This window comes from Aulostomus chinensis, chromosome 24 (genome assembly GCF_037954235.1).
Source record: "Aulostomus chinensis isolate RoL2024-O1b breed Wild chromosome 24, RoL_Achi_v1.0, whole genome shotgun sequence".
In the NCBI taxonomy this organism is placed as follows: Eukaryota; Metazoa; Chordata; class Actinopteri; order Syngnathiformes; family Aulostomidae; genus Aulostomus; species Aulostomus chinensis.
This window is the reverse complement of record NC_141343.1, coordinates 10,554,538-10,576,357: the sequence shown is the minus strand read 5'-3', so window position 1 is coordinate 10,576,357 and position 21,820 is coordinate 10,554,538. Positions and strand designations below refer to the sequence as shown.

Below are 21,820 nucleotides of genomic sequence, written 5' to 3'. Positions count from 1 at the left end.
GGAGAAAATCACCTTGATATGGATTCTGTTCAGGTCGTTGCTGATGTGCTGCAATTTTCAGACAGCATAACAGAACTTGGGTGAGATTTTAATTCGTAATATGCAAAATGAGGGAAATTTCAAATTAAAGATAAAGATAGATGGATAGTTTCATGCTTTGACGTCCCTGTTCTAGACTTGGATGGTGCAACATTGGTGATGATGAACTACGAACTCTTTCCAGTGCCTTACGGGTGAAAAAAAAGCTCCAAGAGTTGTGGTAAGAAATGGATCTTAGGGGCATCACATTTTTGGAGAAATGAAATTCTTTCTAGGCAGAAGTTCATCTCGTGTTTCATTTGGAAACACACACACACACACACACACACACACACACACATACACACACACACACACACACACAGTGGTACTGAAAATCATGTTCCATTATTCTACCAACCTTTGGTACTTCTTTAAAATGTTTATGTGTAACTTTGGGCAGTTCATTTTTTTTTTCTTCCCATTTTGCCAGTTTCACATAAAATGTCAAATCCTAATTTATGAAATGCAATCCTGAACATTTGGTTCCTGAGAATTGTATTTTTATATTTTAGTGAGCAACTAATGTCACACACACACACACACACACATATACAGTGTATATATATATATATGTATATATATATATATATATATATATGTATATATATATATATATATATATATATATATATATATATATATATATATGAAGGGTTGAAAAGTGGTTCAAGACATATCAATGTGAACTGTGTCATATCTCACAGGATGGAAGGAAACCATGTGAGCTACAGTGGTCTGCTTTCACTCTCTGACTTAACTCCAAATCCTCTCAAAAAAGTAGTGTGAGTTTTTCATTGTTTTGAACGCACAATTTAACTCCATATTTGAGAAATGTTCAAGCAGTATTCGTGATGCTCTTGTATTTTCTCACTCCCCAATACAGAGCCATTTGGAATGACTTGTCCGACACACAAGCTGTCTCCACCGAAGACGGCGTCACTGTGAATTTCACCGACGATGATGTGTGGGAAGGGTGGGGAGAGTGGGTTCTCAAAAGGTGTGAGGTCAGCAGCAACGACAAGCTGCTGATGGTGCTTCATAAAGTCTGCAATATACCAGTCCATTTCTTAGAAAACCAGTGGACAAAGAACTTCTACAAGGAGCTGTATCAGCTCATCAGGAGCAGGATCGAGAGCTGCACTGAAGACGACGTGCGGAAGAGGCTCAGCAAGTTTGAAAGTATTTTGAATTTATGACACATTGAGCTCTCCTTGTTTTATCAGCTACAGATGAAATGTGAGCCGTCGTTTGAAAAATTCTGGGCAAAACAAAATGGTTTATGGAGGCGCAGTCTACTGTTATACATTGTTGGTGCACAAAATATATTGAAAATAAAACTATCGAAGCAGCAACTTTAGCGTTATGAACACTGCTTGAACCAACCGAGCTAGCCAGCCATTAATAATGTATTATTATTATTATTTTATATTATAATTATAATTATAAAACTTTGTCTTCTTTATGTTAACGCCACATTGAAACTATGTTTTTTTTCCCTCTTTCTTAGTTTGATAAGGTCAATGACTCCGTTTTAATAATCGTTAATCGTCCAACCCTTTCCAAAGCTTAGTTACACTTGCAGGTGAAAATACTGACAATTAAAACAACTAAGACCTCGTCTCGGAAGCACTTAATGGTTAACTACACTACTATGACTCAAAAAGAGCCCGGATGTTGTGTTTCACTCTTCCAAATAAACCATGGACATGTCACATGCGAGAATATATTGTTTGTATCGAAAGTACTTTAAAATATGTTTTTACTGTTATTATTACTATCGCTAGTATTATGTTTTGTTTTGTTTTTTACAAAATGTGACGAGGTTTGTTGTAACTTGAGCCAAACCATCAATAAAGCCGCTTTTCCTGAGTTAAACGTGACATTTTATTTTTGAAATAATTTACCGGAAGTAGTTTGTTATGACGAATTTACTCCGCGACGCTTCTACGCGGCGCAACATACATGAAGTTAGCAGCTAGCTTGTCATTTTCCATCATTATTTTACATGCTACTTTTGTAACTGGGTCGTGCCTCATCTCTAAATAGGTGAGTCGTTTTAATTATTTCAACATTTCAATCCTGAATGAAGGTTTACTGGATTTAGACGCACAGTGGGCATGACTGCAGTCATTTTCAAAACACTACGACCCGCGAACTGGTAAGCTGGTCCAAAGTCTGTAGGTAGGTAATGGGGAGCGAGCATAAAACTAGTTTCTTGGCTAGAGGTGTGTATTACCGTTTAAATTCCTATATATACTTGTGCTTTGCAGTGTCAAATAAACAGATAAGTAGTAGTAAAGGGTTGTTTGAGGTTCATTTGTGTGTGTGTGTGTGTGTGTGTGTGTGTGTGTGTGTGTGTGTGTGTGTGTGTGTGTGTGTTCCTTCGTATGCAGTCTCACTAACATGATGATTCACTCAGAAATGGATGCTGAACCCAGCAGTAAAAACAAGGAGTTGGAAAAAAAGAAGAGGTCCCGTGTGAAGCAGCTGCTCGGTGATGTGAAGAAGCAGGTGGAGTTCTGGTTCGGAGACGTCAACCTTCACAAGGACCGCTTTCTGAAAAAACTGATTGATGAGTCTGATGATGGATGTAAGTGGCTGTCAGTACCTCAGATACGCCACTTAAGTCAGATTTACAACTGAGTCTTTTTAAAAGACAACTTTTTGAGAAATTTGGCATCCTCCCCAAGGGCCAGACAAGTCTGTGTGTGCTTTATGAAGCTGGGACTGGAAGGCCAGGCACAAGGAAGGGTAGCGGATACGCAGGTTAGCATACTGACATCAAAAGTAATCAGAAACACTTTATCTGAAAGGGTCCCTGCATGCATTAATAACAAGGATTGCGCATACCGCATCTAATTCATGACAGTCTAATTTTAGCTTGAGACACTGAGTCTGAACTACTTTCCTGAACGAGCGCAGTGATTTGATGCTGTCTCTCAAAAGCCCCACTGTGGCAAGCTGACGAAACATAATGTTTGCTGATGATGATAAGAGCAACTGCTGCTTTGGCTAAGTTTTTAAGAGAGGATGAGGAGGATTTTTAACCGCAGAGGAGGCACCACAAACTTTGAAAGTGGGCAAGACAGAGGCACCAACCTGCCTGTCCTACATTCGTCAGTCAGATGGCTGCAAGGTGGCTGAAGTTCTTTTGTGGCCCTGATGAGGATGGCAAAACGTTTGTGTTACAAAGGAGATTGTTTGATGACCAGCATGGACAAAATAAGTACATAGACCAGAGAAAGTTTGAATAAACCTGTTTAAGTAAATGTTGATACAAAATCATGTATAAAACAGGACAATATGTGGTTTTGACCTCTCTCAGATGTGGATCTGTCTGTCTTGGCGAGCTTCAACAGAATGAAGAAGCTGACAAGTGACACTAAACTCATTGCACGGGCACTGAAAAATTCCTCCGTCGTGGAGGTATGAATTTCACCATGTTTGCAAATTCTAGGTGATTAAAATTCACGACGCTGAAAATGTGTCCCGACGTTTTTGTTTCAGGTGAATCTGGAAGGAAACAAAGTGAGACGTCAGCTTCCAGTCGGAGCCGTGCCAAATGACGTCGACATCCGCACAGTCTACGTGGTGAGACGTCGATAGTTTCCTTACGTCCGCTTCACGCGTTCTACATTGTAGGAGATCGAATTATTTAGATTTTCTAATTTGCTTTTTTACATAAAGAGCAGTCCTTTTCTCGATCCTCGCTGCGAATCCCAAATGCCCTTCCCTTTTTTTTTGTTTCCTTAAAAGGAACTCCTGCCCAAGGACGTGACGCATGGCTGGATCGAACGAGTCTTTGCCAAATGTGGGAATGTCGTTTATGTCAGCATCCCGAGATACAAGTCCACTGGCGATCCTAAAGGTTTCGCCTTCGTTGAGTTTGAGACGCCAGAAGAAGCAAAGAAAGCTATTGAGGTGACGATTTCAGCTTCCCCCCCCCCCCCCCCCCCCCATGTTGTGTGAAATATGGGAGGAAAACTTAAGGCTACTTTCAAACAGATGCTGAACAACCCCCCCGAAGACGCTCCCAGAAAGCCAGGGATTTTCCCCAAGACAAGAAACAGGAAGACCTTAAATCTGCCAGCTGACAACCCACCTTCAGGTCAGTGGCCATCAACGATTGCTTGAACGACGAGATTGTTCATAATTATACATAACAAGTTGTTGCCGTGCTGCACATACTTCTCTATTTATTCATTCATTCATGTCGTCATTTAGTTATTGGAGGTCTGCCTTGAGCATCCTTGAGCACTTTTATCGTCTTAGCGTTGAACTTTTCTCTTTTATTTTAGGGACCTGGATCGTGGTTTAGTTGGGTTGTCGTGTAAAAATGGATGTCACGATCTTGCTGGCTGCATAACCAATCTACCGAACCTATAAGCACAACAAAGATGGGTTATCCTAAAAAAACGAACGTTGTCTGGACTTAAATTAACCCAGTTAGCCGCTAATCCTTTACCGCCAACCATTGTTAATGATGCCATTCATACTGCGTTTGTCGGATGAACTAAACATGTTCCAAGCACACCGTCTATTGGGCCTCATAACTAATTTATTTATGCTTATTACGAGCATCTTCATATCACATGTCACCCATGCCCTGCAGGGGAGGAAGAGGAGAAGAAAAAGCGAAAGAAGAAGAAAAAGAAAGACGCGGCTGCAGTGCAGACTCCGGCTGAAGACCGGGCCATGGAAGCAGAGCCATCAGAGCAAAAGAAGAGGAAGCGCTCAGCAGCGGGCGATTCGGAGCAAGATGTCATTGGTGGTCAGAGGGCGCCGGGCAAACTGTCAGAGAAAAAAAGACGGCGGTCACAGACAGCAGAAGGATCAGAGACGGAAACACCCGCCAAAATTCGAAGGACCAGTGTGAGTGAAGCTGGAGAGATCATCAAGTCCAGTAAGTGATGGCGTCCTAGACCAGTGACACGCTGGAGACACTGGGTGACTGACGGAGAGTTTCTGTTCACTGTAGGAGAGCCGCCCTCTGAAAGTGAAAAGCAAGGAAGCGTTGAGGAAGAGAAAGAAAATGGAGATGACTCGACCAGTAAAGCACGGAGGAAGAGAAAAAAGAAGCACAAGGAGAAACTGAAAATTGGAGAAGAGGTCATCCCCTTACGGGTCCTATCCAAGTGAGTGACATCACATCCTCCTTCTTCTCTTTTTTTTTTTGCGCATCAGCGAGACGGAGACGATGAGATGAACCGAAATGACATCTTTCTCTGTCCGCGTGCAGGAAAGAGTGGATCGAACTGAAGGAGGAGTACTTGACCTTACAGAAGCACAGCATGGCGTCTCTGAAGAAGTGCATCAATAAGATCGATCATAAGAAGTGCAACAGTGTACCGGAGAGGAACAGCGAGCCCGAAGACGCAACAGGTGGGTTGGAGCTTCCTGTTCAATTTTAGTTTGAAATTTCAACTTAAAACTGAACGAACGGAGGCGGTTGAGTGCCAGTGCGAGGAGCGTTTTCTACAAATGTCACGGGAGTGTCAGTGTTGTTCAATTTTGTTGTTTGTTTTTTGTAAATCCCACAAATCTAATGTTCGTCTCCAGCTTAAGAATATTAATATGAATTAAATATGTCAGCAGCTTGTGCATTTAAAAAGCCTTGCCTATATATTCCCATCCTAAAACTTTTACATTTTAAAAAATGTATATATTTCTGCATCTATTCATTTTCCACCACTTTTTATTTTTGCTTTTATCTCTTTTTCAACTTCGGCCCTCCTGACCCGAACCACCAAAGGAGGGTTTCGTTACACGGCTTTAATTTAAAAAAAAAAACACAACGAAACGGAGAATGAATGACTTTCTGTTTTCAAAATGTCTGTCCGTCCAATTTGCTGTCAGTCAGTGATGTGTCAGTATTTACCAAAACATTAATTTGAATACTTGGCTTTTTAATTTTATTTTTTTGTCGTCGTCTGATTCTTAAATACACTCCCTCACGTTCAGAGACCACCAAAGTGTTCCCGTCCTAGTATTTCTAGAAATACCCTTTTTTTTTTGTTGTTGCTTCAACATCACTCCTCATCATAACACCGCTGGGGCTGCAACGATTCGTCGACGTTGTCGACAAAAACCGACAATAGAAACAGTCGACAATGAATTCCATCGTCGACTGTTGTCGCCAGACGCGTTTTTCCAACAGAGTAATCCAAATTAATTAAAATGAATTCAATTAAATGCATGCAGTCCGAGCACTGTGCCCAATTGGTTTTAGACAGGACATTTTTATTAAATTTTGTACGAATCCGCAGTGTGTTCAATAAAAGATGTATTTTTCATTGTACCCATCTTTCTTGTGTTTATTATCATTTGCCACATAATTAAATGAACTTCATGCCAAATTTAAGAAAAAATTAAGAATTATCTGATGAGTCGACGAATCGTTCCAATAGTCGGTGACTAGTCGCCTATTAAAATAGTCGTTAGTTGCAGCCCTAAACACCACATATTCATTCCACATTAAAAATCATTTAAACGCTGTTGTTTAAAAAAAAAAAAAAAAAGTTTTACCCATTAAATCAAGTATTAATGACAATTAAAGAGATTAAGTCCTTTCTCAGGAGCAGGGGAGAGGAACTGGTGTTCACCCAAAGTCATCAAAGAACTGGAGTCGTTCCAGACACTAATGGTTGTTTCTGTCCGTCTTATTTCTTGTCCGTGTAGTCGGGAGGCATGAAAAAGTGACCAATCACGGCCCTCAGTTCACCAGCGGCGTCATCATGAAGATTACAGACAACAAGTCGCTACCAGGCAGGAAGTTCATCAAAGTACAGTAGAACTCTTCATTTACTGGCATTGTTTTTTGCTTGGTTTTTTTTCCACCTCCTCCTCAAGACGAAACAAAAGCGTGGATCCTGGCTGGTAGTGCCGGTGTTTGGATCGGTCATGACAGAGTGACGGCAACTTGAAAACGGCTAAATTCTTGTGTTCATGCAGTGCGCTGTGATTTATTTTGTGGTTCATTCCATTCAAATGCTATCTGTTTGCGGTAATTAGCAGTTGTCCGCCTTTGTTGTGTAGGATGCTCTGAGCAAAATATCCCCAGTGGCTTATGTGGACATCTTGGAAGGAGATGCTGAGGGCCACGTGCGCTTTCACACCCCAGAGGAAGCTAAAGCCATCAGCGACGCGAGGGCCTCGGTGCAGAGCGAGCACGGTTGGACACTTGAGACTCTCTCAGGTAGGCGTCTTTTTTTTTTTTTTTTTTTTTTTTTTTTTGCAAGGTTGAATTTGATTTTATTCTTGAGCATCCTAAAAGCTCGTGAAAGAATTTTCGAATAAGTCTTTTTACGGGAATGCAACAGTTTGGTCAAAATGTCGGTTGTCACCAAACTGTAGTTCTTTTGTGAGTTTGTCGTTCCCCCCCCCCCCCCCCCCGCCTCCGCAGCTCACTCTATTTCTTCAAAATTTGGCGTAAAATTAGGACATGTGGTCGACATTTCCTGAAAAGTTGAAACACTCGTCCCATATTATTTGATGTTGCTTTATTTCTCTTGTGTTGGGTGCAATTTTTTAAAGAGTCACACTGTTGTGTTGCATCATATGGAACTGAATCTTGACCAGGTCAGATCACATGGTAGCAAACGGTCGCCTGCTTAGTTTTGTTAAGTCGTATGTTGCCTGTCAGATATACTGTCCAATATGCACCGCCCAGCCTGACCAGCTATACCACCTTAGATGAATGGAATAATCTCTATCGACGCTTGTCATAGGCGACCATGAACAAAGGTACTGGCAGAAGATCCTTGTGGATCGTCAAGTCAAGCTGAATCGTCCGAGAGAGAAGAAGCGGGGCACCGAGAAGGTGAGACGACAAAAGCGTCTTGTCTGAATAAAAACACCTGCATTTTACTGAGCAAAATAAGGTGGAAATGGGACAACTGATGAACCAGAGCGCTTTGATCTTTTTATATATTGTGACATGAGTCCGACTGCGTACACTCATGCTGGTCCGTGTTGTGTTCAGCTTCATTTTTGTGTGTCGAGGGCATGTAATCGGTGCGCAAACCATGGCACACGGCGCAAAGAGGCAGTCATGAGACACAGAATTATTCATTGGTGTTTTTCCGGTAAGACATCGCTCCACCCAGTCCAAGTGCCGCCTGTCATTCCCTGTAAAGCCAGGGTGCGCCAGGACTTGGCATGTTGCTTATTTCAGTGGCACGTCTGATTGACGCGCCCTCATAGCACTTCACGCATCGCGCCACTGATCAAAGACCAGCCCCTTCTTGGTCTTAACTTTTTCTGGTGTTCTAAAGTAGCAGTGCACCATAGTTGTGCCAGCCTCATTAACAAACTGAAGCGCCTGTCAGTGCAGGTGGAGCGCAAGTTCACGTGATAGTGGAAGCTTGGCGGGGAAACACCGTATGTGCTAGCTTGAAACCACTGACGACCCTCACGCCACGCTCATAGGCCCCTTAAATAGGGCCCCATATGTTAATGCTGCGTACTGTACTAATAAAGTCATATTTATGGTTTGAATTGCAGACGTATCGGTTATCCTGAATCCAATCTTATTTTTTTGTCGTGGATTTACTCTTTAATTTTCATGTGTTTCAGCTCATCTCCAAAGCAGAGAAAATCATCATCGCCCGGGCCAAGGAGGCAAACAAGCACATCCGTTTCCAAGATGAGTGAAAGCTGCACCCGCAACCATGTTTTTAAAGCTGTTGGCATTTAGTTTACTGTTTATGTACTCAGCTGGAAAACAACTGAGAACAAATTGGAAAAAGCGAAACACGTTTGTTTTTTTTAGTTTGCACTGGAGCCCCCAAGGTGAATGCTGCTGTACAGACGTTATAGCAACATTTTTTTTTTTTTAATTGATAGGCCTTTTTAAAGATTCTGTATATGATGTAAATACAATTTTGAATGTTCTCCCAATCAAGATGTGGACAAGTCATTGCATTTCAGGACACCTTTGTTTTTTGTTTTTTTTAATAAAATGTGGTTTCAATATTTATTTGTATTATTTTAAATGCAGCTTGTGCTTTTAGACAAGTTTGTACGGAAGGAAAACTACAGTGTCACTTTATGGTAGTTTTGAATTTCTCGAACTTTTTCTTAAGTCGATTCCCAATGTGTGAAGACCCTCAACTGATGTACAATTTTTTTTTTTTTTTTTTTAACCAAAGGCTGTGTTCTCTCTGCCAGCAGCATCCACAGAATGTAGCATGATCACCCTCACACTGTGGTTCAGTCACCCCTCTGTTCACCAATGGGGGCGGGGTTACAGTTAATTAATTGCAATTGGTTTCAAATTTGTAATTTTCAAGAAATTACATTGTGTATTAATTATGCAAATGGCCTGAGGAGCTGGGGACACATCTGGGTGAGAGAATACAGGTAACCCACCTTTAGTCTCTGCTTAGAACCATCCAGCGTACAGTATGAGATGGTTGGACTTCCAGCGTGCTGGTGTTGTCCGCTAAAAGGTCTTTGTAGGACCGACAACTCTTGCTGATCCTCTAAACCCGCTTAGTCCGATCTCTCACTTTCTCCTTACACTGAGCGATTCTTCACGGGGCTGCATCACCCTTCCACCGCCAATCAAGTCACGTCAGTTTTATTTGTATCGCACCAAATCCCAACGAAGTTCATGATGACACGTTTCAAGTCGACCAGTTCCACACTTCAATTAATTTACACCCAGCAATTCTCCTCGAGCAAGCACATGGAGTAACAGTGGCGTATAACCTTCCTTTTAACAGGCAGGAATGGTGAGCAGACCCAGTCTCAACAGGAACGGCCATCTGCTTTGACCGGTAGGGGGGAAAGAGCGGAGGAACGGGGGCAGTGACAGAGACAGAAAAGGAGAGGGAAAGAGAAAAAGAGAGGGAAGCCTGGAAGAGAGTGACAGATGGGGAGGTGAACATGACGAAAGGAGAGAGACCAGGTGGTCTTTAGAGACTGACTGGTACATAAAAGGAGGGAATTGCAGTCGTCCAGCCTGGACGTGACAACAGCATGGTCTATTTTTTTCTGCATGTTTTTTGGGACAGGTGGTGTCTGATTTTGGCTAAGTAGCTTACATGTATATCACTGACTTTTTCATGTGGATGCATTGATAAGTACACTGTGTTGTTTGCACAACAATGAAAATCGAGTGTTTCCTCGTCATGTGACCTAACGGGAGCAGATGCAGGGTGAAGAGCATTGGTCCAAACACACACACTTGTGGAACACCATCGTCCCTCATCTGATGCCAGTAGAAGGTCAGAAGGTTGCTTTGAAGGAAGTCACAAAGCTATTTAGCACCTGCTTTCTCCAGGGTCTCTTGAGAGAAGGAAGATTTGGCACTGGTCTCGCAACTTCTGGGTCTACTGTTGTACTTTTGAGAAAAGGTTTAATTGCCACTACTTTAAAGGTCTGTGGAACGTAACCAGATGACAACAACATTCATCCATCCATTTTCTACCACTTATCCTGTTAAGGGTCATGGGGGGGGGTGGAGCCTATCCCAGCAGCCTTCAGGTGAGAGGCGGGGTTCACCCTGGACAGGTCACCAGTCCATCACAGGACCAACACATAGAGACAGACAACCATTCACACTCACAGTCACACCTACAGTCAATTTAGAGTATCAATCAGCCTCGTCCCCTCTTGATGTCTTTGGACTGTGGGAGGAAGCTGGAGTACCAGAGAGAACCCACACAGGAACAGGGAGAACATGGAGACTCACACGGAAAGATCCATGCTGGAGCAGGGACTCGAACCCGGAACCTTCTTGCTGTGAGGCGACAGTGCTCACCACTGCATCATCATGCTGTGCATCACCTACAGCAATATACCTGTTTTAAGAACTGGATATAAACTTTAAGAAATCACACTGAAGTAACTCATTCATCATTCCACAGCCATTTTTCACTCAGACAGAACAAGTCAATGCAATGGTCAGATATGAATTAGTTTGTTAATCCAGATTTGCGTGAGAGAGAGAGGATGTTTAATAGTCCACATCAAATTCTTTTGAATGAACTCAGTGGTCCTGTTACTTTTATTCGTTTTTTTTTTTTATTGACTCCTCTTTTGATTGTATTTGCAAGAGATAGGGATCTTTTCAGATGAAGGACTGTCCATCAAACATTTGATTTCATTTGCAGTTGATTTAAGTCAGGCTGAGAGACCAGAACACTTATCTTTGTGTTTAGCATCAGGCACATGTCCAGAATTCTTGGTTTAAAGTCACAACTGTTTATCTACTGCCTCTGACTGGGAAGGAGGTCAGTGATCGTTGTGGACAGTGAGGTTTCACCTGGGGTGGTCTATCAGATTCCAGGGGTGGCCTCTGCCACCTGCAGTCCCTCCCCATTTGGCATAATTCAATGTCAACAAACCACTTGTTCTGTGGATGGTTGCCATAAACCATTTTATCTCCAGGCCAAAATGAGGTCTTAACAGCCCTCAAGATGTTCGGGTGGTGTTGGTCTTAGGCAGTGGTGGATCGAGAAAAATATGTGTGGGGTGGCGAGAGGGGGGCAGGAATTTTTGAGGGGTGGCAAACTATGGTAAAAGTATGTAATGAATTTAATCACAGTTTGATAAGAAATAGTAGACAGAGGAATAGAATTTGCACTCAAGTATTTCTGCTTGCAGGACTTCATACATTACTTGGAATATGTATCCCACATGTGGATATATGTTCATACTACATGAGGACACAAGCTTCCATGATGAGTGGCAGGTGTGTGAGAGGGGAAGCAGACAGTTGTTGACTGTGTCGGAGTGGCGGTGTCGCAGGCAGCATTTGTCCAAAAGAAACTATTACATAAAAACGTATCCATGAAGATCGGTGGACTGAGCTGTACTAAGGTGTACATAGTGTAAATACACTGTGGAAATAAATAGGTCATGGCTTTCAAATAAGGTACAGGACACTGATTTTAGTGCTTACGTAACACATCCAAATAAGTGCTCCCTATCTGCCCGTCAGAGGACAGCCAAACTCGCGGTCTCTTTTCTGTCATAGTAGACCGCAAATAGGTCTTTGTGAGCCTGAGAGTTGAAAAACGTCGTTCACGTGGAAAACAACTGCTGTTTTACACAACCTGAACAACTCATAAAAAAACATCCTGGTATGGGTCCAAAAATGGTGGTCTGCCTCTTCAAACTCCAGAAAGCGCTCATGAACCACACCGTTGTAAAAAAAAATCTCAGAAACAAATGATATTTGCTCTTTTTTCTGAACATCTTCAGTTTCATCGACAATCGCTGAAAACTGCCTGCTCTTTTTAACCTCTTGGATGATTTCTTCTTTAACCATTGCAGCCAAGCATTCAAGTATTTCATTTTGGATTGTTTTACTGGTGTATTTTGAAATGTCCGGCTTGTTGTTCAAGTCTTTTTTTTTTTTAATGACGGAGTTAGGGTTACCCAGCAAATCTAACACAGCTAGAAAAACACCCTTTTTTCCTGCGTCGGGAGACTCCCTCTGACCCCGCTGGGCTGGGATTTCTGTGGCTATTATATATATTCCTGGCTCCTCCCTGGAAGGTCTTGGGGAAACTTTTTCGCTTTGGCTGTGCTGGCCCCTCACACCTGGACTTGGATATTTTTAGAAGATGGAGAGGAGGATAGATTCAGACTGAAATACAGCTGAACTTTTTATACAATATAAAAACTAGTAGAAACACAATTTGGAACGGTCATCGATGAGTTATAACCATCAGGCTGTGTTAACATGCACAGCATATCATTTTGGCCTGGGAGGGAATATTTCAAGTTAATGTAGTTTCGTTTCTTAATTTTAACCTGAGCAATAGCTCTAATACATAATAATTAGGATGAATATAACTATTAATTTGAAAAAGTCTGAAAAAATGTCTCTTAAATGCACCTCATAGCAAAATGTTTGTTTTTCTTAATCAGATGCAATCCAGTTTGCACAAACAATTTCCACACCACGTGGACCAGCTGGACTGGAGGTCACTAGTGATGGCTCAGGCACTCTCCTTTCCCTTTAATATTTCTTTATGGGAGGCAGTGGATTAGGCATTCAATAGTAATACATGTAGGTGGTGACACATTCAAAGGGTTCTTTTTCTGGACCAGATTCGTCTTCGGTGCAACTTGAGGAGCCTTCTTCTTTCTTCCCTTCTCTCTCGGAGGACTGCCGATGTTAACCAATCCTTTTTTGGCTCAGGCACTCTCCTTTCCCTTTCACTGTCTGAGCCCTGTACGTTGTCTTGTCCCTCCCTGATGCTCTCCCTCTTCCATGTCTTCACTGCTGTGGTGTTCTCCCACCTCCTCCTGGCCCTGATCACCTTGGCCTTTTCTGTCTCTGTCACGATTCTGTGGCGCTTCTGTCTCTCCTTCCAGCTCGTCTCCTCCGTCTACCTTGCTCAGTTGATCAGTTTTTCTTTCTCTCACCTTACTCTTTGGTGAGGAAAAACTACAGATGCTACCTTTCCTCTTCATTTCTGTAAAATACAAAAGGAACTTTACAATGTTTTCCTTGACAAATGTTTGACCAATATTCACATTTGTACGTGAAGTTACACAGAACTAACGTCAGACCGACTGTAGCTACCACTCCATGTACAGTTGGTGAAATAACATTCTTCAGCCTCATTTTTTCTTTCTCAAAATCAGCATCAGGACTCTTTTAGCACTGTGCTTTCAGTCTCATTTAATTTCTTGATAGATTGTTACTCAATCTTTACCTCTATCCTCTCGGGCTGCTGCCTTCTTCCCTTGCGGCCCCCTCGCTTCGCGCCACTCAGTTTCCAAAAAGAAGCAGTCTCGGGCCTCTGTCGCGTGATCTCGTGCTGGGTTCAATGCAGTCGCACATCGGCGATTCATGCTTGTAGCTGTCTGATTAGCCTTCACTTTTCTTTGAATTGGCAAGGTGGCAAGGCTTTGTTTTAGGGCTGCAATTGCCACCCTATGACACCCTGGTAGATCCGCCCCTGGTCTTAGGTGTCTTGTATTTTGTAGCAGTGGGGACTTCTTGTTTTCTGGGGTCTTTGAATGACTCCTTCATGGCGGTTTTAGTGTGAAAAGGTTCAAAACTTTTCTCACAGGGCTCCATAGATGGCTTGCCGCACTGCTTCCGAACTATCTTTTGGTCAGCAGGCTTTTCCTTGCTCTCCATGGGAGGCTGTGTATGAGGCATGCAATAGTAATACATGTAGGTGGTGATACATTCAAATGGTTCTTTTTCTGGACCAAATTCGTCTTCGGTGTAACTTGAGGAGCCTTCTTCTTTCTTCCCCTCTCTCTCGGAGGACTGCCGATGTTAACCAATCCTTTTTTGGCTCAGGCACTCTCTTTCCCTTTCACTGTCTGAACCCTGTACGGTGCCTTGTCATTTAGGTATGCTAACGTGCTCATGTAAAGTTCATTTTCGATGATCTTACAGCATTGTAACAATATAAGATTGCTGACTTTGCAACATAACTATCATGTTTCAAAATATTTCATGCTGAAATACAAGGAATGTTAGAATACTTCTTTTAATCTTTCTTTTAATTTTAAGCCATGCGAGGCAGTGGATTAGGCATTCAATAGTAATACATGTAGGTGGTGACACATTCAAAGGGTTCTTTTTCTGGACCAGATTCGTCTTCGGTGCAACTTGAGGAGCCTTCTTCTTTCTTCCCTTCTCTCTCGGAGGACTGCCGATGTTAACCAATCCTTTTTTGGCTCAGGCACTCTCCTTTCCCTTTCACTGTCTGAGCCCTGTACGTTGTCTTGTCCCTCCCTGATGCTCTCCCTCTTCCATGTCTTCACTGCTGTGGTGTTCTCCCACCTCCTCCTGGCCCTGAACACCTTGGCCTTTTCTGTCTCTGTCACGTTTCTGTGGCGCTTCTGTGTCTCCTTCCAGCTCGTCTCCTCCGTCTACCTTGCTCAGTTGATCAGTTTTTCTTTCTCTCACCTTACTCTTTGGTGAGGAAAAACTACAGATGCTACCTTTCCTCTTCTTTTCTTTAAAATCTAAAAGAAACTTTACAATGTTTTCCTTGACAAATGTTTGACCAATATTCGCATTTGTACGTGAAGTTACACAGAACTAACGTCAGACCGACTTTAGCTACCACTCCATGTACAGTTCGTTAAAATGACATTCTTCAGCCTCATTTTTTCTTTCTCAAAATCAGCATCAGGACTCTTTTAGCACTGTGCTTTCAGTCTCATTTAATTTCTTGATAGATTGTTACTCAATCTTTACCTCTATCCTCTCGGGCTGCTGCCTTCTTCCCTTGCGGCCCCCTCGCTTCACTCCCCTCAGTTTCCAAAAAGAAGCAGTCTCGGGCCTCTGTCGCGTGATCTCGTGCTGGGTTCAATGCAGTCGCACATCGGCGATTCATGCTTGTAGCTGTCTGATTAGCCTTCACTTTTCTTTGAATTGGCAAGGTGGCAAGGCTTTGTTTTAGGGTGGCAATTGCCACCCTATGACACCCTGGTAGATCCGCCCCTGGTCTTAGGTGTCTTGTATTTTGTGGCAGTGGGGACTTCTTGTTGTCTGGGGTCTTTGAATGACTCCTTCATGGCGGTTTTAGTGTGAAAAGGTTCGATACGTTTCTCAAAGGGCTTCATAGATGGCTTGCCGCACTGCTTCCGAACCATCTTTTGGTCAGCAGGCTTTTCCTTGCTCTCCATGGGAGGCTGTGTATGAGGCATGCAATAGTAATACATGTAGGTGGTGATACATTCAAATGGTTCTTTTTCTGGACCAAATTCGTCTTCGGTGTAACTTGAGGAGCCTTCTTCTTTCTTCCCCTCTCTCTCGGAGGACTGCCGATGTTAACCAATCCTTTTTTGGCTCAGGCACTCTCTTTCCCTTTCACTGTCTGAACCCTGTACGGTGCCTTGTCATTTAGGTACGCTAACGTGCTCATGTAAAGTTCATGTTCGATGATCTTACAGCATTGTAACAATATAAGATTGCTGACTTTGCAACATAACTATCATGTTACAAAATATTTCATGCTGAAACTTTCTTTCCCTTTCACTGTCTGAGCCCTGTACGGTGCCTAGTCATTTTGGTACGCTAACGTGCTAATGTAAAGTCCATGTTCGATGATCTTACAGCATTGTATCAATATAAGATTGCTGACTTTGCAACATAACTATCATGTTTCAAAATATTTCATGCTGAAATACAAGGAATGTTAGAATACTTCTTTTAATCTTTCTTTTAATTTTAAGCCATGCAAGGCAGTGGATTAGGCATTCAATAGTAATACATGTAGGTGGTGACACATTCAAAGAGTTCTTTTTCTGGACCAGATTCGTCTTCGGTGCAACTTGAGGAACCTTCTTCTTTCTTCCCTTCGCTCTCGGAGGACTGCCGATGTTAACCAATCCTTTTTTGGCTCAGGCACTCTCTTTCCCTTTCACTGTCTGAACCCTGTACGGTGCCTTGTCATTTATGTACGCTAACGTGCTCATGTAAAGTTCATGTTCGATGATCTTACAGCATTGTAACAATATAAGATTGCTGACATTGCAACATAACTATCATGTTACAAAATATTTCATGCTGAAACTTTCTTTCCCTTTCACTGTCTGAGCCCTGTACGGTGCCTAGTCATTTTGGTACGCTAACGTGCTCATGTAAAGTCCATGTTCGATGATCTTACAGCATTGTATCAATATAAGATTGCTGACTTTGCAACATAACTATCATGTTTCAAAATATTTCATGCTGAAATACAAGGAATGTTAAAGTACTTCTTTTAATCTTTCTTTTAATTTTAAGCCATGCAAGGCAGTGGATTAGGCATTCAATAGTAATACATGTAGGTGGTGACACATTCAAAGGGTTCTTTTTCTGGACCAGATTCGTCTTCGGTGCAACTTGAGGAGCCTTCTTCTTTCTTCCCTTCTCTCTCGGAGGACTGCCGATGTTAACCAATCCTTTTTTGGCTCAGGCACTCTCCTTTCCCTTTCACTGTCTGAGCCCTGGACGTTGTCTTGTTCCTCCCTGATGCTCTCCCTCTTCCATGTCCACTGCTGTGGTGTTTTCCCACCTCCTCCTGGCCCTGAACACTTTGGCCTTTTCTGTCTCTGTCACGTTTCTGTGGTGCTTCTGTCTCTCCTTCCAGCTCGTCTCCTCCGTCTACCTTGCTCAGTTGATCAGTTTTTCTTTCTCTCACCTTACTCTTTGGTGAGGAAAAACTACAGATGCTACCTTTCCTCTTCTTTTCTTTAAAATCTAAAAGAAACTTTACAATGTTTTCCTTGACAAATGTTTGACCAATATTCGCATTTGTACGTGAAGTTACACAGAACTAACGTCAGACCGACTGTAGCTACCACTCCATGTACAGTTGGTGAAATAACATTCTTCAGCCTCATTTTTTCTTTCTCAAAATCAGCATCAGGACACTTTTAGCACTGTGCTTTCAGTCTCATTTAATTTCTTGATAGATTGTTACTCAATCTTTACCTCTATCCTCTCGGGCTGCTGCCTTCTTCCCTTGCGGCCCCTCGCTTCGCGCCCCTCAGTTTCCAAAAAGAAGCAGTCTCGGGCCGCTGTCGCGTGATCTCGTGCTGGGTTCAATGCAGTCGCACATCGGCGATTCATGCTTGTTGCTGTCTGATTAGCCTTCACTTTTCTTTGAATTGGCAAGGTGGCAAGGCTTTGTTTTAGGGTGGCAATTGCCACCCTATGACACCCTGGTAGATCCGCCCCTGGTCTTAGGTGTCTTGTATTTTGTGGCAGTGGGGACTTCTTGTTGTCTGGGGTCTTTGAATGACTCCTTCATGGCGGTTTTAGTGTGAAAAGGTTCGATACGTTTCTCAAAGGGCTCCATAGATGGCTTGCCGCACTGCTTCCGAACCATCTTTTGGTCAGCAGGCTTTTCCTGGCTCTCCATGGGAGGCTGTGTATGAGGCATGCAATAGTAATACATGTAGGTGGTGATACATTCAAATGGTTCTTTTTCTGGACCAAATTCGTCTTCGGTGTAACTTGAGGAGCCTTCTTCTTTCTTCCCCTCTCTCTCGGAGGACTGCCGATGTTAACCAATCCTTTTTTGGCTCAGGCACTCTCCTTTCCCTTTCACTGTCTGAACCCTGTACATTGTCTTGTCCCTCCCTGATGCTCTCCCTCTTCCATGTCTTCACTGCTGTGGTGTTCTCCCACCTCCTCCTGGCCCTGATCACCTTGGCCTTTTCTGTCTCAGTCACGTTTCTGAGGATAGAGGTAAAGATTGATTAACAATCTATCAAGAAATTAAATGAGACTGAAAGTGCTTTTTTGATTTGAAATCTTTATTTCGAGCATATAATAACAATAATAAGAAAATAAATAAAACACAAAATAAAATTCAAATTAAACATCAATTAAACAGAACAGAAAGGAAAAAACAACATTAGAACATTATTATGTTCGAAAAGGAGAAGGAAGAAGTAAAACTTATGTGGTACTACCCCTTCTCTATTTTACAGTAAAGCGGCTATATATGTACTATAGATATTATACACTCTTATCACTATTACATTCTATTACCACATTTTTAGGAATATGCAGAAGTGTAATAAATGTAATATTGCTCAGATTCTTAAACCGACCGTTACCCACGATACATATATCATATACATTAATTTATTTATACATTTACGAGTCTAGATGGACATATGGTTTATTCACACCTGTAATTTGTGAAAAACGTTTCTTTATATTCATTTTTGAATTGTGATATGTTTTGACTTTTTTTTAGATCCATGCTCAGGCTGTTCCAAAGTTTAACTCCGTAGGTTGACATGCAGAAGCTCTTCAGGGTTGTGCGTCTATTTATGATTTTAAAATTAGACTGGCCCCTAAGGTTATAACCTCCCTCTCTTTCAAAAAATATCCCCTGTATATGAGCCGGTTATGAGTTATTTTTTTTGCTTTAAACATTATTTGTGCAGTTTTGAAGTTGATGAGATCCGGGAGTTTAAATGATTTAGAATGTAAAAATAATTGATTTGTGTGATCCTGATAACCTGCGTTATGAATTATTCTCATTACTCTTTTTTGAATGATGCACAAGGAATGAAGTGAGCTTCTGTATGTGTTCCCCCAGACCTCTGAGCAGTAGCTTAGACAGGGTAGAACCAGTGAGTTGTGTAGGATGAGTCGTGATCTAGAGTGCTGGATGCTTTGCCTTCGATAATACTGAAATACTTCTTGACAGTTTGGTTTGAACATGTTTGATGTGAGACTTCCAGCTAATTTTTTCTTCAATGATCACGCCCAGGAATTTTATTGTCTTGACTCTTTCTATTTGAATTTCATTTATCTGCAATTGGATTTGATTACTTAATTTGTCATTTCCAAATACCATAAACTTAGTTTTACTTATGTTTAATGATAACTTCGAACCATTTTTTTCATTTTGTTCATTTCTGAGGTGATCACGTCCAAAAGTAGCTGCAAGTTCTCACCTGTTCCCAAGATGACATTTCAATATATCAGACACTTTGCAGAGGTCGTTGATGTATAAATTAAATAATATCGCTCAAATATGCTAAAAGTGTCCTGATGCTGATTTTGAGACGAAAAAAAATTAGGCTGAAGAATGTTATTTAACCAACTGTCCATGGAAAGGTAGCTACAGTTGGTCTGACGTTAGTTCTGCGTAACTTCACGTACAAATGCTAATATTGGTCAAACATTTGTCAAGGAAAACATCGTAAAGTTACTTTTAGATTTTACAGAACTGAAGAGGAAAGGTAGCATCTGTAGTTTTTCCTCACCAAAGAGTAAGGTGAGAGAAAGAATTAAAGTTGCAAGCAGCGTTGTTCGGGCCTGAGCCCCCGCACACCCGCGGCTGGGTGCCAAATGCCGGCCCGAATCCAACGGTGTGAGAACAAAATCGGTGCGACTTGTAGTTGAGGAGATTGAAGCCTCAGTGCGATGCTCGGTCTGAGTGCTGAGCTGAGAGCTGGCCCTTAAAATAACACCCCCTCCCCCTGCTCTCTACCAGCTGTGTCAGAGTGGAGAGCAGAGGAGGACTGAGACACTTTTACTGTTTCAAAGCCTAATAACTCCCCAGACCCTGGCCCAAAGTGTAATCAAATAGCACAGTCTTGTAGGGATTTTTGTCAGGAATCCAACAATGTGTTTCTCTAAGCTATGGGAGTTGTAGTTTAGATGTGATCAATGATTGTTTGAGACTATGTACCTGAGAGGAGATCTGCTCCCCATTGACTTCCATTATAAGTGAAAAAAGTGTCCCAAATTTGAGGGCTTATAAAATGGGAACCGAGTGGGTTATAATGTAGCCTTACTGAGCTTTTGATCCTTAAAGTGTCTTGAGTCATGTGTTCAATTTTGGAAGACATCGCGTGAACGGTCAAAGAGGGGATAGATTTTGTTTGGGGAGTGTTATCGGCCAAAATTGGACCTTTGTGTCCAAATTGTGCATATCTGGTTAGAGTTAGAGCAGTGGTACGTGTGTGTGATTTTTCGGTCTCGATGCGACGAATCCAAAGGTGTCAGTCCCGTGTCTCTAGGACATTCCTACGGTGTGTCATGGTGTTTTCTGTGTCTCTAGGTGGCGCTATTGAGTTTTTCCAGATTTTTTTTTTCAGAATACCAAATATTTCGCCGTCTCGTGTGCCAAAACTCGCAAAATTCGGAGCATGTTTAGAGGGTCAAATTAAGGATCGAAGTGACGTTATAAGAAAGAATGACAAAGAAAGAAACAATTCCTTGCAAAACAAAACAGATCTTCTCTTGCCCCCCCATTGAAACCAATGTTATACCTCACCCCCTTTCCCGTCCTGTGACCTGCCTGTGAAATTTGGTGAGATTTGGAGCTTGTTTAGTGTGATTTCTTAGAGTTTTTAGTGTTTGAGTGTGCTTACAAACACCACAGGGTCTTCGCCTGAAGTACCTTCTGGCTCAGGCCCGAAAAACTGATCAACTGAGCAAGGTAGACGGAGACGAGCTGGAAGGAGAGACAGAAGCGCCACAGAAACGTGACAGAGACAGAAAAGGCCAAAGTGTTCAGGGCCAGGAGGAGGTGGGAGAACACCACAGCAGTGAAGACATGGAAGAGGGAGAGCATCAGGGAGGGACAAGACAACGTACAGGGCTCAGACAGTGAAAGGGAAAGGAGAGTGCCTGAGCCAAAAAAGGATTGGTTAACATCGGCAGTCCTCCGAGAGAGAAGGGAAGAAAGAAGAAGGCTCCTCAAGTTGCACCGAAGACGAATTTGGTCCAGAAAAAGAACCATTTGAATGTGTCACCACCTACATGTATTACTATTGAATGCCTCATCCACAGCCTCCCATGGCTAAATATTAAAAGAAGTATTCTAACATTCCTTGTATTTCACCATGAAATATTTTGATACATGATAGTTATGTTGCAAAGTCAGCAATCTTATATGGTTACAATGCTGTAAGATCATTGAACATGAACTTTACATTAGCACGTTAGCTTATCTAAATGATTATATGGTTCCTGATTATCAAGCCAAGTCGATTTCATTTGTATCGCGCCAAATAACAACAAAAGTCAGGTCATGACATGACATTTTTCAAGCACAGCAGGTCTAGAACCAAACTCCCTCAGTCAATTTACAACAATTCTCCATGAGCAAGCACAGTCTGCGGCAGCGGAAACGAAAACGTTCCTTTATAACAGGTAGGAACATCGAGCGGATCCAGGCTCAATGGGGACGGCCATCTGCTTTGACTGGTTGGAGGGAAGGTGTGCAGGAGAGCGGAGCAGAGACAAAGACGGATAAAGGAGAAGACAAACAGAGAAGGGAGAAGAGGGACA

The 21,820-nt window shown here is 42.3% G+C and overlaps 1 protein-coding gene and 1 long non-coding RNA gene across 3 annotated transcripts; one reads left to right on the top strand and one right to left on the bottom strand.

Moving 5' to 3' along the window:
* The first annotated feature begins 1,974 nt into the window (after positions 1-1,974).
* On the top strand, positions 1,975-9,052 carry larp7 (La ribonucleoprotein 7, transcriptional regulator). Of its 2 annotated transcripts, none has more exons than XM_086198220.1 (13): positions 1,975-2,127; positions 2,475-2,671; positions 3,407-3,507; positions 3,589-3,672; positions 3,838-4,002; positions 4,087-4,189; positions 4,694-4,984; positions 5,060-5,216; positions 5,321-5,463; positions 6,760-6,863; positions 7,117-7,276; positions 7,809-7,900; positions 8,656-9,052. In XM_086198220.1, the coding sequence occupies exons 2-13, from the start codon at positions 2,485-2,487 to the stop codon at positions 8,731-8,733; spliced, it is 1,665 nt and encodes a 554-aa protein (XP_086054346.1). In that variant the 5' UTR covers positions 1,975-2,127; positions 2,475-2,484; the 3' UTR covers positions 8,734-9,052. The 2 variants fall into 2 exon arrangements, with proteins under 2 accessions (XP_086054346.1, XP_086054347.1); XM_086198221.1 differs by having other exon boundaries at positions 1,993-2,127; positions 2,501-2,671.
* A 3,269-nt stretch (positions 9,053-12,321) lies between these two features.
* LOC147238660 (uncharacterized) lies at positions 12,322-15,017 on the bottom strand. Its single transcript, XR_015111916.1, has 2 exons — positions 13,758-15,017; positions 12,322-13,514 (listed from the first exon to the last, which is right to left on the bottom strand). It is a non-coding gene; the product is annotated as an uncharacterized LOC147238660 (long non-coding RNA).
* Positions 15,018-21,820: the final 6,803 nt, after the last annotated feature.